General features: G+C 44.1%; 1 protein-coding gene across 1 annotated transcript in view; it reads left to right on the top strand.

Annotated features, from left to right (window-relative positions):
* SLC25A43 (solute carrier family 25 member 43) overlaps positions 1-1,208 on the top strand; it is a gene marked incomplete at both ends in the record, with an annotated part of 49,591 nt that extends 48,383 nt beyond the window's left edge. Inside the window, one exon of the mRNA XM_080719322.1 lies at positions 1,008-1,208. Within this exon, the coding sequence (XP_080575448.1) occupies positions 1,008-1,208 (201 nt within the window). The remainder of the gene's footprint in view (positions 1-1,007) is intronic.
* Between the last annotated feature and the right edge of the window lie 11,649 nt (positions 1,209-12,857).

Raw genomic sequence — 12,857 nt, 5'->3', positions numbered from 1 at the left:
TAGGTTGAAGGTAGAATGTCCCTGGGTTCAATTCCCAGGTCCCCAGCACCAAAAGGGAAAAAAAAGTTGAGCCAGGCATGGTGGCACACTCCTATAATCCCAGTATTTGGGAGACTGACACAGGAAGATTACAGGTTCAAGGCCAACACAGGATAATTTATTAAGACCCTGTTTTAAAATAGAAAGGGCAGCCAGCGTGGTGGCGCACACTTGTAATCCCCATGCTTGGTAGGCAGAGACAGGAGGGTAGCGCAGGTTCGAAGCCAGCCGCACGCACTGGCTTAGGAGACCCTGTTTCCAAAAAAAAAATGTAAAAATAGGTCTGGGAGTGTAGCCCGGAGGTAGAAGGGCCTCCAGGAACCCCAATACCACACAGACACAAAATAAATAAATAAAATAGAAAGGGCTGGGGTTTTTGCTCACAAGTAGAACACCTCTAGGTTGAATCCCCAATACTATAAAAAGGGAGAAAAAGGAACTCTGGGATAACCTCCTTGCCCTAGCTGGCATGTAAATTATTCCAACCAAGGCCAACGTTTATATTGATTGTCAGCGGCAGAGAATCCACACATGTATTGATCCAGGCCAGCTGTTTGCCTAGAGCATACCCTGCAGCTGCTCTGTCACCCCTCTCCGCACTCACACTGTGCCAGCCTTCTTTTGGCTCTCTTCTCTGGTTTCAAAGAAAATTACCATGTTTTATTGCCACAGCTGTTCTCAGTTTCCCTGAACCAACTTGATTGCAGGCACAGTGGTATTTTCTTTGCAAGAATTTAACATGAGCTGGATGTGGTGGTGCATGCCTGTAATCCCAGTACTTCAGAGGCTGACCCAGGAGGATTGCAGTTTCAAAGACAGCCTCAGCAATTTAACAAGCCCCTGTTTCAAAATTAAAAAGGCTGGGATATAACTTAAATGCTCCTGGGTTCAATCCCCAGAACCACACACACACACACACACAAAGAGTTGAATATGATTTTCATGATTTTCATTTTCTGTCTTAACAGGTAGTTCCTTATTTTGGAGTTATGTTTAGCACCTTTGAGTTCTGCAAAAGAATCTGTCTTTACCAAAATGGTTATATCGTGTCTCCTCTGAGCTATAAACTGACCCCAGGGGTAGACCAGAGTTTGAAGCCCCAAGAATTACGGGAATTAAAGAAGCTCTTCAGAACTGGAAAATTGAAGTCTAAGAAACCAACTCTGTAACACTGGAACTAGAAGTGCACAGGCTGCCAGCCTGTTGCAGTCACAAACAAATGGAGCCTCGTCACTGTGTATGAGAGGAGTAAGGAGAGTATTCCTGTCTGCTGCACTTGGAAATTAGACAGCCTGGCCACACATTGCCCTCAGAGCCCCACACTGATGTCCATGTGAACATCTGCACCATGAGAAGGTTTCCTCACACTCCTGTGTCCTGATGGCATCCCACCAGATTTGATAACCCAAGCCAACCGGTAATGAGATGTACAGTTCGTGCTCTGAATAGAAACACACCAAGGAAAGAAACGGCACTGTCATTGTGCCTCAAAGCAACATGTAAGCCGGGCGTGGTGGCGCACGCTTGTAATCCCCGCGCTTGGGAGGCTGAGACAGGAGGATCGTACAAGTTCGAAGCCAGCCTCAGTTACTTAGTGAGGCTCTCAGCAACTTAGTGAGACCCTGTTTCCAAATAAAATATATTTAAAGAAAGGTCCGGGAGTATAGCCCGGACGCATAAAGCCTCTGGGTTCCACCCCCAGTACCACAAAAAAAAAAAAAACATGTAAGTCAAGTGGCAGAACAGAGACTAGATCACAGCTCGGCCTCAGGATCACACGCAGTGGTTGCAAACCTGGCCCAAACTATCACACAGTTAGAACTGTGGCCTCACTATACAAATGTTCATAACTTTGTGACCTTTACTGACCTCTGAGAACACACACCACACTGTAGATTAGGCCTCATCAGAAACCACATGCAAACATTAACCTTGAAAAGTTAATCACTACCAAGCCAGGCATGGTAGCACATGTTTATAATTCCAGTACTTGGGAGGCTGAGACAGGAAGGTCACAGGTTCAAGGCCACCCTCAGGAACTTAGTGAGATCCTGTTTGCAAATAAGAAAATTTAAAAAGGGCTGGGGTTGTAGCTAAGAAGTAGAATGCCTCTGGGTTCAATCTCCAGTTCTGAAAATAAATAAAAGTTAATTACTACCATAGTAGAGCCATCATTTTTGGAAATATAAAGCATCCCAGGCTTAGAATCTTAGTTTCAGGAAAGTGGTTTTTACCATGACTCTAATTATACCCCATGGGTTGTCTGATTGAAATCATGTACAGTCCAAATGTCCTGAATCCTCTGCCTTTTCAACTTGCTTTGCAAGCCTATCCTGAAAATAAATTAGTCACCTTACATTATTCTCACAATATGTTCCAATTGCCTAGAAAGTATCAAATGGAACATCTGACATATATACTCAAAAAATGGTACAGAATAAAAAGACTTTAGGCTCATCATCTGTACTAGATTTTGGGGGGAGATATTGGGGATGGGGATTAAACCCTGGGGAATTCTACCTCTGAGATATACCCCTAGCCCTTTTTATATATTTTTTGAAACAGGGTCTTTCTAGGTGGCTGAGGGCCTTACTAGATTGCTGAGGCTGGCCTTGAACCTATAATCCTCCTGTCTCAGCCTCCCAAGTACTGAGATTACAGGTATGTGCCTGCATAGCCAGGTGTGTGTGTGTGTGTGTGTGTGTGTGTGTGTGTGTGTGTGGTACTGGGGATTGAACCCAGAAGCATTCTACCTCCCAGCTATACCCCCAGCCTGAGTTTTTTAGTTCTTATTTGGAAACAGGGTCTTGCTAGATTGCTGAGGACCTCGTTAAATTGCCAAGGCTGGCTTCGAACCTGCTATCCTTTTTTCTCAGCTTCCCAAGTACAGGGATTACAGGCATGTGCCACTTTGCCCAGCTTTTATGCTAAATTTTTATTCAAATTTCAATATTGAGCCGGGTGTGGTGGCACACGCTTGTAATCCCAGCATTCTGGAGGCTGAGACCGGAGGGTTGCAGTTCGCGGCCAGCCTCAGCTACTTAGCGAGGCCCTCCGCAACTCAGTGAAACCCTGTTTCAAAATAAAGAATAAAAATAGGGCAGGAGGTGTAGCTCTGAGGTCGAATGTCCCTGGATTCCATCCCCAGACCCACAACAAAAATTCAATATTGTTCTACCTTGGGTATTTTGTGTAAAATGTATATAATTGTACCTTTCAAATAGTGTCTGCATTTTAAAATGCATTGATATCTAACATTAAGTTGTTAATTCATACATTACATTAAGTTGTTAATTCATACATTCAGTTCTCTCTCTCTCACACACACACATTTTCATTATGCTTAAAGCATTTTCCTATTAAATTTATTTTCCAAAGAAAAATGTCGTGTTGCTCATTTAATACTAATCAGTTATAAAACTGGTTAAACATCTAACTTGCTAAAATCTTTTTTTTTATTTTGGTGGTACTGGGGGTGGAACCCAGAGGCTTTCTACCTCCGGGCTATGCTCCCAGACCCATTTTATATTTTATTTGGAAACAGGGTCTCACTAAGTTGCTGAGAGCCTCACTCAGTAGCTGAGGCTGGCTTCAAACCTGTGCGATCCTCCTGTCTCAACCTCCCAAACACAGGGATTACAAGGGTGCGCCACCACGCCCGGCTAACTCGCTAAAATCTTAAAACACTCAGAATGTTGCCGTGTGTGTGTGTGTGTGTGTGTGTGTGTGTGTGTGTGTGTGTTACTGGCTGTGAACCTGCAGTCCTCCTGTCTCAGCCTCCCAAGTACTGGGATTACAAGTGTGCACCACCACACTTGGCTTTTATTTTTATTTTGAAATAGTCTCACTAGGTTGAAGAGAGTCTTGCTAAGTTGCTGAGACTGGATTCGAGCATGCAATTCTCCTGTCTAACCACCATGCTCAGCTTAGCTTTTGTATATTCTATAAGTATGAAATAGATAGCTAAACTCTTGCCACTTGTCACAGCAATACCTTCTGAGCTGCATTTTTTTATTTCCATAAATTAAAATGAGGAAAAGAACATGCCTCGTTTTTCTCATTTCAGTACAACTCTTTAGAACTCTAGTTCTGTTCCTAAAATGAACTCCCAGCTATTTGGATTTTCTTTGAGGTATGAGGGAGTATCATCACTTCCTAATTTATGACTGCACCACACAGGACTAAGTACTTTAGGAAGATTATAAAGAAGTGTGATGCAGCTAGGCATAGTGGTACCTGCCTGTAATCTCAGTACTTGGTAAACGGAGACAGGAGCATTGCAGGTGTGAGGCAGGTGTGCTATTGCTTAATGATGCTTTTTTTTTTAGAAGTACTGACAGTGGAACCCAGGGGCGTTTTCTACCTCCGTGCTATACTCCCAGCCCTATTTTATACTTTATTTGGAAAGAGGGTCTCACTAAGCTGCTGAGAGCCTCACTAAGTAGCTGAGGCTGGCTTTGAACCTGTGTGATCGTCCTGTCTCAGTCTCCCAATGCTGGGATTACAAGCGTGTGCCACCACGCCCAGCTATTGATGCTCGGTTTCAAAACAAAATTAAATAGCTGGAGTATAGCTCAAAGGTATAATGACCCTATGTTCAATCCATAGTAACACACATACACACACGTATGAGAGCCAGGCGTGGTGGTGCACGCTTGTAATCCCAGCACTTGGGAGGCTGAGACAGGAGGATCACAGGTTTGTGGCCAGCCTCAGCTACTTAATGAAGCACTCTGCAACTTAGTGAGACCCTGTTTCAAAATAAAATATAAAATAGGGCTTGGGGTATAGCTCGGAAGTAGAATGCTTCTGGGTTCAATCGCCAGTATGGCAAAAAAAAAAAAAAAGTATGAGCAAGGCATGATGGTACATGCCTGTAAAAGCAATATGTGGAAGGCTGAGACAGGATCACAGATTCAAAGCTAGCTTCAGCAATTTAGTGAGACCCTATTTCAAAATAAAAAATGAAATAGTGCTGGGAGTGCTTGAAGGTAGAATGCCTTTGGGTTCAACCCTCAGTACAAAGGAAAAGAAGAAGGAGGAGAAGGAAGAAGAAAGGAGGAGGAGACCATATTGAACCAAGAATAACATATTCTTAAGGAATAAAATACATATACATACACTAAATGACCATGATTACAAAGCAAACATAAGTAAAGGCATGATAATATAGTATTGACTTTTGACAAGTCCGCCAAGGACCTTAGTATATACTTACTGATTAAAATGTAAAGGATCATCACAGGAGAGAGGGGCTAATAATGAGCAGGGGCTCTTGGAGGTAATAGATCTTGCACTAAGGTTTTTTGTTTGTTTTTCAGTACTGGGGATGGAACCCACAGGCATTCTACCTGAGTTACACCTGCAGCCCTATATTTTATTCTTTATTCTGAAACAAGGTCTCACTAAGTTGCAAAGGGCCCAAGCATCTGAGGCTGTCCACAAACTGTGATCCTCCTGTCTCAGCCTCCCAAATGCTGGGATTACAAGCATGAACCACCACACCCAGCTTTGCACTAAGTTTTGAAGGAAGTAAGGAGATCGTATTTGGACATAAATAGGCAGAAAGGCATTGCAGCTTGAAGGGAGGACATAAACAGTGTCACCAAGATGGAGGCAAGCAAAGGATATCTGGAATAAAGTGAGAAGATGCTTCATGTATTGATTCAACTGTTGGTGCTATGGATGTGGTGGTATGAAAGGCAGATAACATCCTAGGCCTTGGGGAACTTAACATTCTTGTGCGGGTAGCAGTCCATAAACAAATAAGCTAATCGATACCTTAGATAATTGTCACAATCAACATGCTCACTGTTGTAATCCAAAACAACTGACCAACTTAGAGAAAGGAATATTTACTTGCTCACAGTTTGTGGAGATTTTAGGGTTCAGTCCATGTGAGGCCAGGGTCTTTGGAGCTCAGGGCATGGTGGCAGAAAGCAGAGAGAGGGAGAGAGCAAGGGCTCTATTCTTACATCATGGAGGCCAGAAATAAGTGAGCAAAGCAAGCACGAGGATTCAAAGACCAAAGCACAGTTCTAAGACCAGTGTGTGGACCAGGCTCTGTTTCATACACACATCATCAAAATTACTTGTCCCTACTGTCTTTAAAGGTGTGGGTAATGCCATTGTTTCCACTTTACACCTGAAGAAATTAAAGTCTGGAGAGGTTAAGCAACTTATTCAAGGCCTGACAGTTAGCAAATGGCACAGCTGGTATTTGAATTCAAGCAGGCTGGCCCCAGAGCCCACCTCTTAACCACTTGGATAAATACTTCTCTCTTCCTATTTTTCCCTAGATGCCTTAAACCAGATGCTCAAATCCATTCAGTCTCATAAATATAAAAAGTATAATTCCATAGAATATTAGAACCGGCAGGCATATATAACTCTTTCCAACCTACACAGCAATCTCCTCTACAGTATAAGTAGCTATTCTGCCTCAACTTTTGGCATTCCCAGTAACAAGAAATTGACTCATATAGCAACATGTTTCATCTTTTTGTGTGTATGTGGTGCTGGGAATTTAACCCAGGGGCATTCTACCTCTGAGCTACATCCCCAGCCCTATTTTTTATTCTTTGTTTTGAAAGAGGGTCTAAGTTGTGGAGGGCCTAAGTAGCTGAGGCTGGATGAGCACCTGATCCTCCTGTTTCAGCCTCCCAAGTACTGGGATTACAAGCGTGCACCACCACACCGGGCTTGTTTCATCTTTAAATAGCTCATGTTTTATTTATTTATTTATTTATTTTGGTGGTACTGGGGATGGAACCCAGGGGCGTCTACTTCCGGGCTACACTCCCAGACCTATTTTACATTTTATTTGAAAACAGGGTCTCTTAAACCAGCTGAGGCTGGCTTCGAACCCGTGTGATCCTCCTGTCTCAGCCTCCCAAAGCGCGGGGATTACAACCGTGTGCCACCATGCCCAACTAAGTAGCTCAAATTTAGAAGGTAAATCCTTGCCAGGCGTGATGGTGCACACCTATAATCCTCAGATTTGGAAGACTGAGAAAGGAGAATTGCAGGTTCAAGGCTAGCCTCAGCAACTTAGACCCTGTTTAAAAAAAAATAGAGCTGGGCGTGGTGGCGCACACTTGTAATCCCCGCACTTGGAAGGCTGAGATAGGAGGATTGCACAGGTTCGAAGCCAGCCTCACCTACTTAGTGAGGCTCTCAGCAACTTAGTGAGACCCTGTTAATAAAGTATAAAAATAGGTCTGGAGCCAGGCATGGTGGCGCACGCTTGTAATCCCCGCGCTTGGAAAGCAGAGACAGGAGGATAGCGCAGGTTCGAAGCCAGCCGCGCACGCTGGCTTAGGAGATCCTGTTTCCAAATAAAATGTAAAAATAGGTCTGGGAGTGTAGCCCGGAGGTAGAAGGACTTCCAGGAACCCCAGTACCACCAAAAAATTTTAAAAAATTAAAAAAGGTCTGGGAGTATAGCCCAGAGGTAGAAAAGCCCCTGGGTTCCACCCCCAGTAACACCAAAAAAGATAGAAAGAAAGATGGAAGAAAGAAGAAAGAAAGAAAGAAAGAAAGAAAGAAAGAAAGAAAGAAAGAAAGAAAGAAAGAGAAAGAGAGAAAGAAAGAATAAAAATAGGGCTAGGGGTGTAGCTCGGAGGCAGAATGTCCCTGGGTTCTATCCCCAGTACCACAAAAAAATAAAAATAAAAAATAAAGACAAAAAATGGATGGCAGTGTAGCTCAGAGGTAGAATGCTTCTGGCTTCAATTCCCAGTACCCAACAAAACAAAACAAAACAAAACAAAACAAAAAGGTACATTCTTGTTGGACTGAAGTCTACCTTCATGAAGCTTCTACCAGCTGGTATCAGTGCTATATAGAATGCCTGATACTTTTCAGCCTGCCAGTCCTCTGAGGTCTACCACCAGTCCTTTTTGTTTTTCTATTTTGAAAAGGGGTCAAAGTGCTGAAGGTTTCTCTAAGTTGCTAAGGTTGTCCTCAAACCTGTGATCCTCCTGTCTCAACTTCCCAAGTACTGTTAATTTCCTCTTAAATGCAACATCCAGAGTTTCAAAAGAAAAATAAAATAGGGCTGAGGGTATAGCTCAGAGGTAGAATGCCCCTGGGTTCCATCCCCGGTGTCACTAGGTTGTCGTCAACGTCATGTTGTTGTCATCGTTGTCGTCATCATCATCCTGGCAATTCATGAGGCTGAGGCAGGAGGATCACATCTTCGAGGCCAGCCTGTAAAACTTAGGGAGCCCTCTCTCAAAAGAAAAAACAAAAAGGGCTGAGGGTGTAACTTAATGGTAGAGCACACCTGGGTTCAATACACACACACACACACACACACACACACACACACACAAAGTGGAATCCAGAATTGAACATAAAACTCTGTGGGTTAGCTGGCAAAGACCCTAGTGGGACTGAAAGTCCTCCTGATCTGTTTACTACCATTCATTCATTCATTCATTCATTCATTCATATTCTCTCTTTCTCTCTCTCTCGTCGTATGTGTGTCTATGTGTGTGTGGGTTTAACCCAGGGACATTCTACCTCTTAGCTCTACCCCCAGCCCTATTTTATTATTTGAAAACAGAGTCTCACTAATTTGCAGAATGCCTTGTTAAATTTCTGGGGCTAGCCTTGAACCTACGATCCTCCTGTCTCAGCCTCCCACACACTAAGATGTACAGGCATGGGCCACCACACCCTGCTACTACCATTCTTTTTTTCCAACCTAACACTACTTAGCACTCTTCGGCATTACCAACTCAGTCAACTAAGACTCCAAGTTCTCTTATGTACACATGATATTGTTAAGATCTATTTCCTTCTTAAATGTCTTGCACTAAAATACACCAATAGAACCCTTTATTGTGGTCCCTCTAATTTTATAAGCCTGGGTTTATTCTGAACTTCAGCCCTTATGATTCAGTCCCTAGAGGCTTGTGATACTCTAGTCTTTGTCCTGGAAAGCCTAGTCCTCCTTCTGTTATCTTTACATGTACTTTCAAATGGTGAGCTCATCAGAGCATAATCTATGTGGATGCTATAGATTATTACATATTTCTCCTTTTTTAATTTCTCATTCGATTTTCTTCTAAATTATGCAACCTGAATTTTCTTTTTGGACCCGCCTACCTTTCTCCTTTTGTGTCTGCCAGCTCAGCATTCTTTCACTTAACAGACCCAGATGGCATGGTCACTTTCCCTACGAAAATACTAACCTGATCGTGGTCAGCATTAAGCCCAGCTTAGCAATATTCCTCACTGCTTCTCATTCTCATGCAAACTGTAAATATAAGGGAAAGAGTCAAGAACTTATCAGAGATGTTACTAACAAAATCATGAAACTCGCCGGGCGCGGTGGCGCACGCTTGTAATCCCCGCGCTTGGGAGGCTGAGACAGGAGGATGGCACGGGTTCGAAGCCAGCCTCAGCTACTTAGTGAGGCTCTCAGCAACTTAGTGAGACCCTGTTTCCAAATAAAGTTTAAAATAGGTCTGGGAGTATAGCCTGGAGGTAGAAAGCCTCTGGGTTCCACCCCCAGTAACACCAAAAAAATAAATAAAATAAAAAACAGGGTCTCACTATGTTGCCATGCTAGGCCTCCTGGGTTCAAGCCATCCTCTTGCCTCAGGCTTCTGACTAGCATGCATCACCCCTGTGCCTAGTTTCTACATTGAATTTTTCCTTATTAGAAACGGCCCCAGCTGAGCGTGGTGGCACACGCTTGTAATCCCCGCGCTTGGGAGGCTGAGACAGGAGGATCGCACAGGTTCGAAGCCAGCCTCAGCTACTGAGTGAGGCTCTTAGCAACTTAGTGAGACCCTGTTTCCAAATAAAATAGAAAATAGGTCTGGGAGTATAGCCCAGAGGTAGAAAGCCTCTGGGTTCCACCCTCAGTACCACAAAAAAAATCATGAAACTCCCAGAAAATATTCAGATATTTATCTCTGTTCACCATTTTTGCCTCTGTGACAGTTTTATGAAGTACTATTCATATCTGTTGCTTATCAGAGTAGTACCTTGAATACTTTCTAGCCACAGTCACTTTCATTTCTCCCTTTCAATCCTGATGAATGCTTTTTGCCCTCCAGACAATTAGTTATTGGTCTTCCCTTCTTGATATCTTATTGCTCTCCTCTCCATTTATATGCCACCTCTGTGAACGAGGTTTACTCTTCCTTTTCTAGATGTCAGCCGGAAGGCCCAGTCCACAGAGTCTGAAGAATGCCTATTAAATTGTGTTTTCATTGCTTATGTTGAAATTTGACATTCACTTTATTGCCCATATCCTGGGTGTTGGTAAATATAGATATCTAATAGGCCAAGGATCACTTCTGATTTTCTTCTTTGTCTTTTCCTTGAGAGTTACTAGACACTGCATTGGCTTTAAGCCTCAGCTTTAGTTCCTCTTTCTGTATTATTCTTGTGTTCTATATAGCTCCCAGACACATAATAGTTACTAACAGAGCCTCGACTATGTCTCACCAGAGTATTGAGTTTTAGTATTTATTAATTTATTTACTTATTCATTTACTTATTTATTATGGTACTGGGGATTTAACCCAGGAACACCTTACCTCTGAGCTAGACCCCCAAAGCTATTTTATTATTTTAAAACAAGGTCTCACTAAGTTGTAGAAGGACTCACTAAGTTGCTGAGGCTGGCTGCAAACATGCAATCCTCCAAGTACTAAGTTTACAAGTGTGCACCACCAAGCCTGACTGAGTAATGACTTTCTAAAGAATTAACCAGCATGTAACTTTTTTTTTTTTTTTTTTTTTTGCAGTACTGCGGATTGAACTCAGGGGCATTTTACCTCCGAGCTACACTACACCCCTAGTCCTGTTTTTTTTTATTCTTTATTTTCAAACAGGGTCTCACTAAGTTGTGGGGGGCCTCACTAAGCAGCTGAGGCTGGCCGCGAACCTGTGACCCCCCTGACTCAGCCTCTCAACTCCTGAGATTACAAGTGTGTGCCACTATACCTGGCTTATTCTTTTTTGTTTGTTTGTTTGTTTTTTGTTTTGGTACTGGGGGTTGAGCCTACAGGCATTCTACCACCAAGCTACGCCCCCAGCCCAATTTTTTAATTTATTTGGAAACAGGATCTCACTAGGTTTCTAAGAGCCTTGCTGTGTTGCCGAGGCTGGCTTCGAACCCGTGCGATCCTCCTGTCTCAGCCTCCCAAGTACCGGGATTACAAGCGTGTGCCACCACACCAGCTTATTCTTTATTTTAAAACAGGGTCTCTTGCCGGGTGTGATGGCGCACACTTGTAATCCCAGTACTTGGGAGGCTGAGACAGGAGGATCGCACGGGTTCGAAGCCAGCCTCAACTACTTAGTGAGGCTTTCAGCAACTTAGTGAGACCCTGTTTCCAAATAAAATATAAAAAAGATCTGTGAGGAGTATAGCCTGGAGATAGAAACCCTCTGGGTTCCACCCCCAGTACCACCAAACACAAAAACAAAAAACAGGGTCTCGCTAGTTTAGAAAGAATCTCACTAAGTAGCTGAGGCTGGTCACAAACCTGTGATCCTCCTATCTCAGCCTCCCAAGTACTGGGACTATTATTATAATTTTTTTTTTGGTGGTACTGGGGTTCCTGGAAACCCTTCTACCTCCGGGCTACCCTCCCAGACCTATTTTATATTTTTACTTGGAAACAAGGTCTCTTAAGCCTGTGTGGCTGGCTTCAAACCTGCATAATCCTCCTGTCTCCGCCTCCCAAGCTCGGGGATTACAAGCGTGCGCCACCATGCCCGGCTCATCATCTGATTTAAAATGGGTGATAGGGAGCCAGGCGTGGTGGCGCACGCTTGTAATCCCAGCATTCGGGAGGCTGAGACAGGAGGATCGTGGTTCGCAGACAGCCTCAGCTACTTAGCGAGGCCCTCTGCAACATAGTGAGACCCTGTTTCAAAATAAAGAATAAAAAATAGGGCAGGGGGTGTAGCTCGGAGGTAGAATGCCCCTGAGTTCCATCCCCAGACCCGCAAAAAAAAAAAAATGGGCCATAGGCTGGTCATGATAGCATATACCTGAAATCAGTACTTGAGAGACTGAGACAGGAGGATTGCAAGTTCGAGGTCAATCAGCAATTTAATGTGATCCTTAGCAACTTAGTGAGACCCTGTTTCAAAATAAAATTTAAAATAGGACTAGGACGCTACTGAGGCCTCCGAGGCCAGGATCGGAGCCTGCCGAGGGGTTAGGCCAGTGCCGAGGCCAGTGAGGCCGGCATCGGAGCCTGTTGTGAGGCAAGGCCAGTGATGGGGCCTCCGAGGCCGGGATCAGAGCCTGCCAAGGGGTTAGTCCGGTGCCGGGGCCAGCGGCCGACTTTGGAGCCTTTTGTGAGGCAAGGCTGCTACTGAGGCCTCCGAGGCTGAGATCGGAGCTTGCCTTGAGGCTAAGCCAGTGCTGGGGCCACCGAGGCCAGGATCGGAGCCAGCTGAGGGGTTCAGCAGGTGTCGGGGCCAGCAAGACCAGAATCGGGGCCTCCCATGAGGCAAGGCCGCTGCTTGAGCCAGTGAGGTCTGGATCAGTCCAGCCGGTAGCCAGGCCACTACTGGAGCCATCAAGAGTGGGATCGGTATTTGCAACGCGGCATGAAAAGAGAAATATCACAGAAAATATCAATCAGACGCTTCCTCTAATCAGCAATAAGTATAAGGAAAGGGGCAATAGGAAGAGGTTGAGCTATAGAAAGGGCCCTATAGTGAAGCAACTAATGTGACCAATCAGAGGGTATGGAATAGTGGAGGACGGAGCCTCTTTAAAAGGCAGGAGGTACATAAACAAATGTATCAAAGTTAATCACCAAACAAGCATGGGA

This window comes from Muscardinus avellanarius (genome assembly GCF_963383645.1).
Source record: "Muscardinus avellanarius genome assembly, chromosome: X".
Lineage (NCBI taxonomy): Eukaryota > Metazoa > Chordata > Mammalia > Rodentia > Gliridae > Muscardinus > Muscardinus avellanarius.
This window is presented reverse-complemented; position numbering and strand designations above follow the sequence as displayed.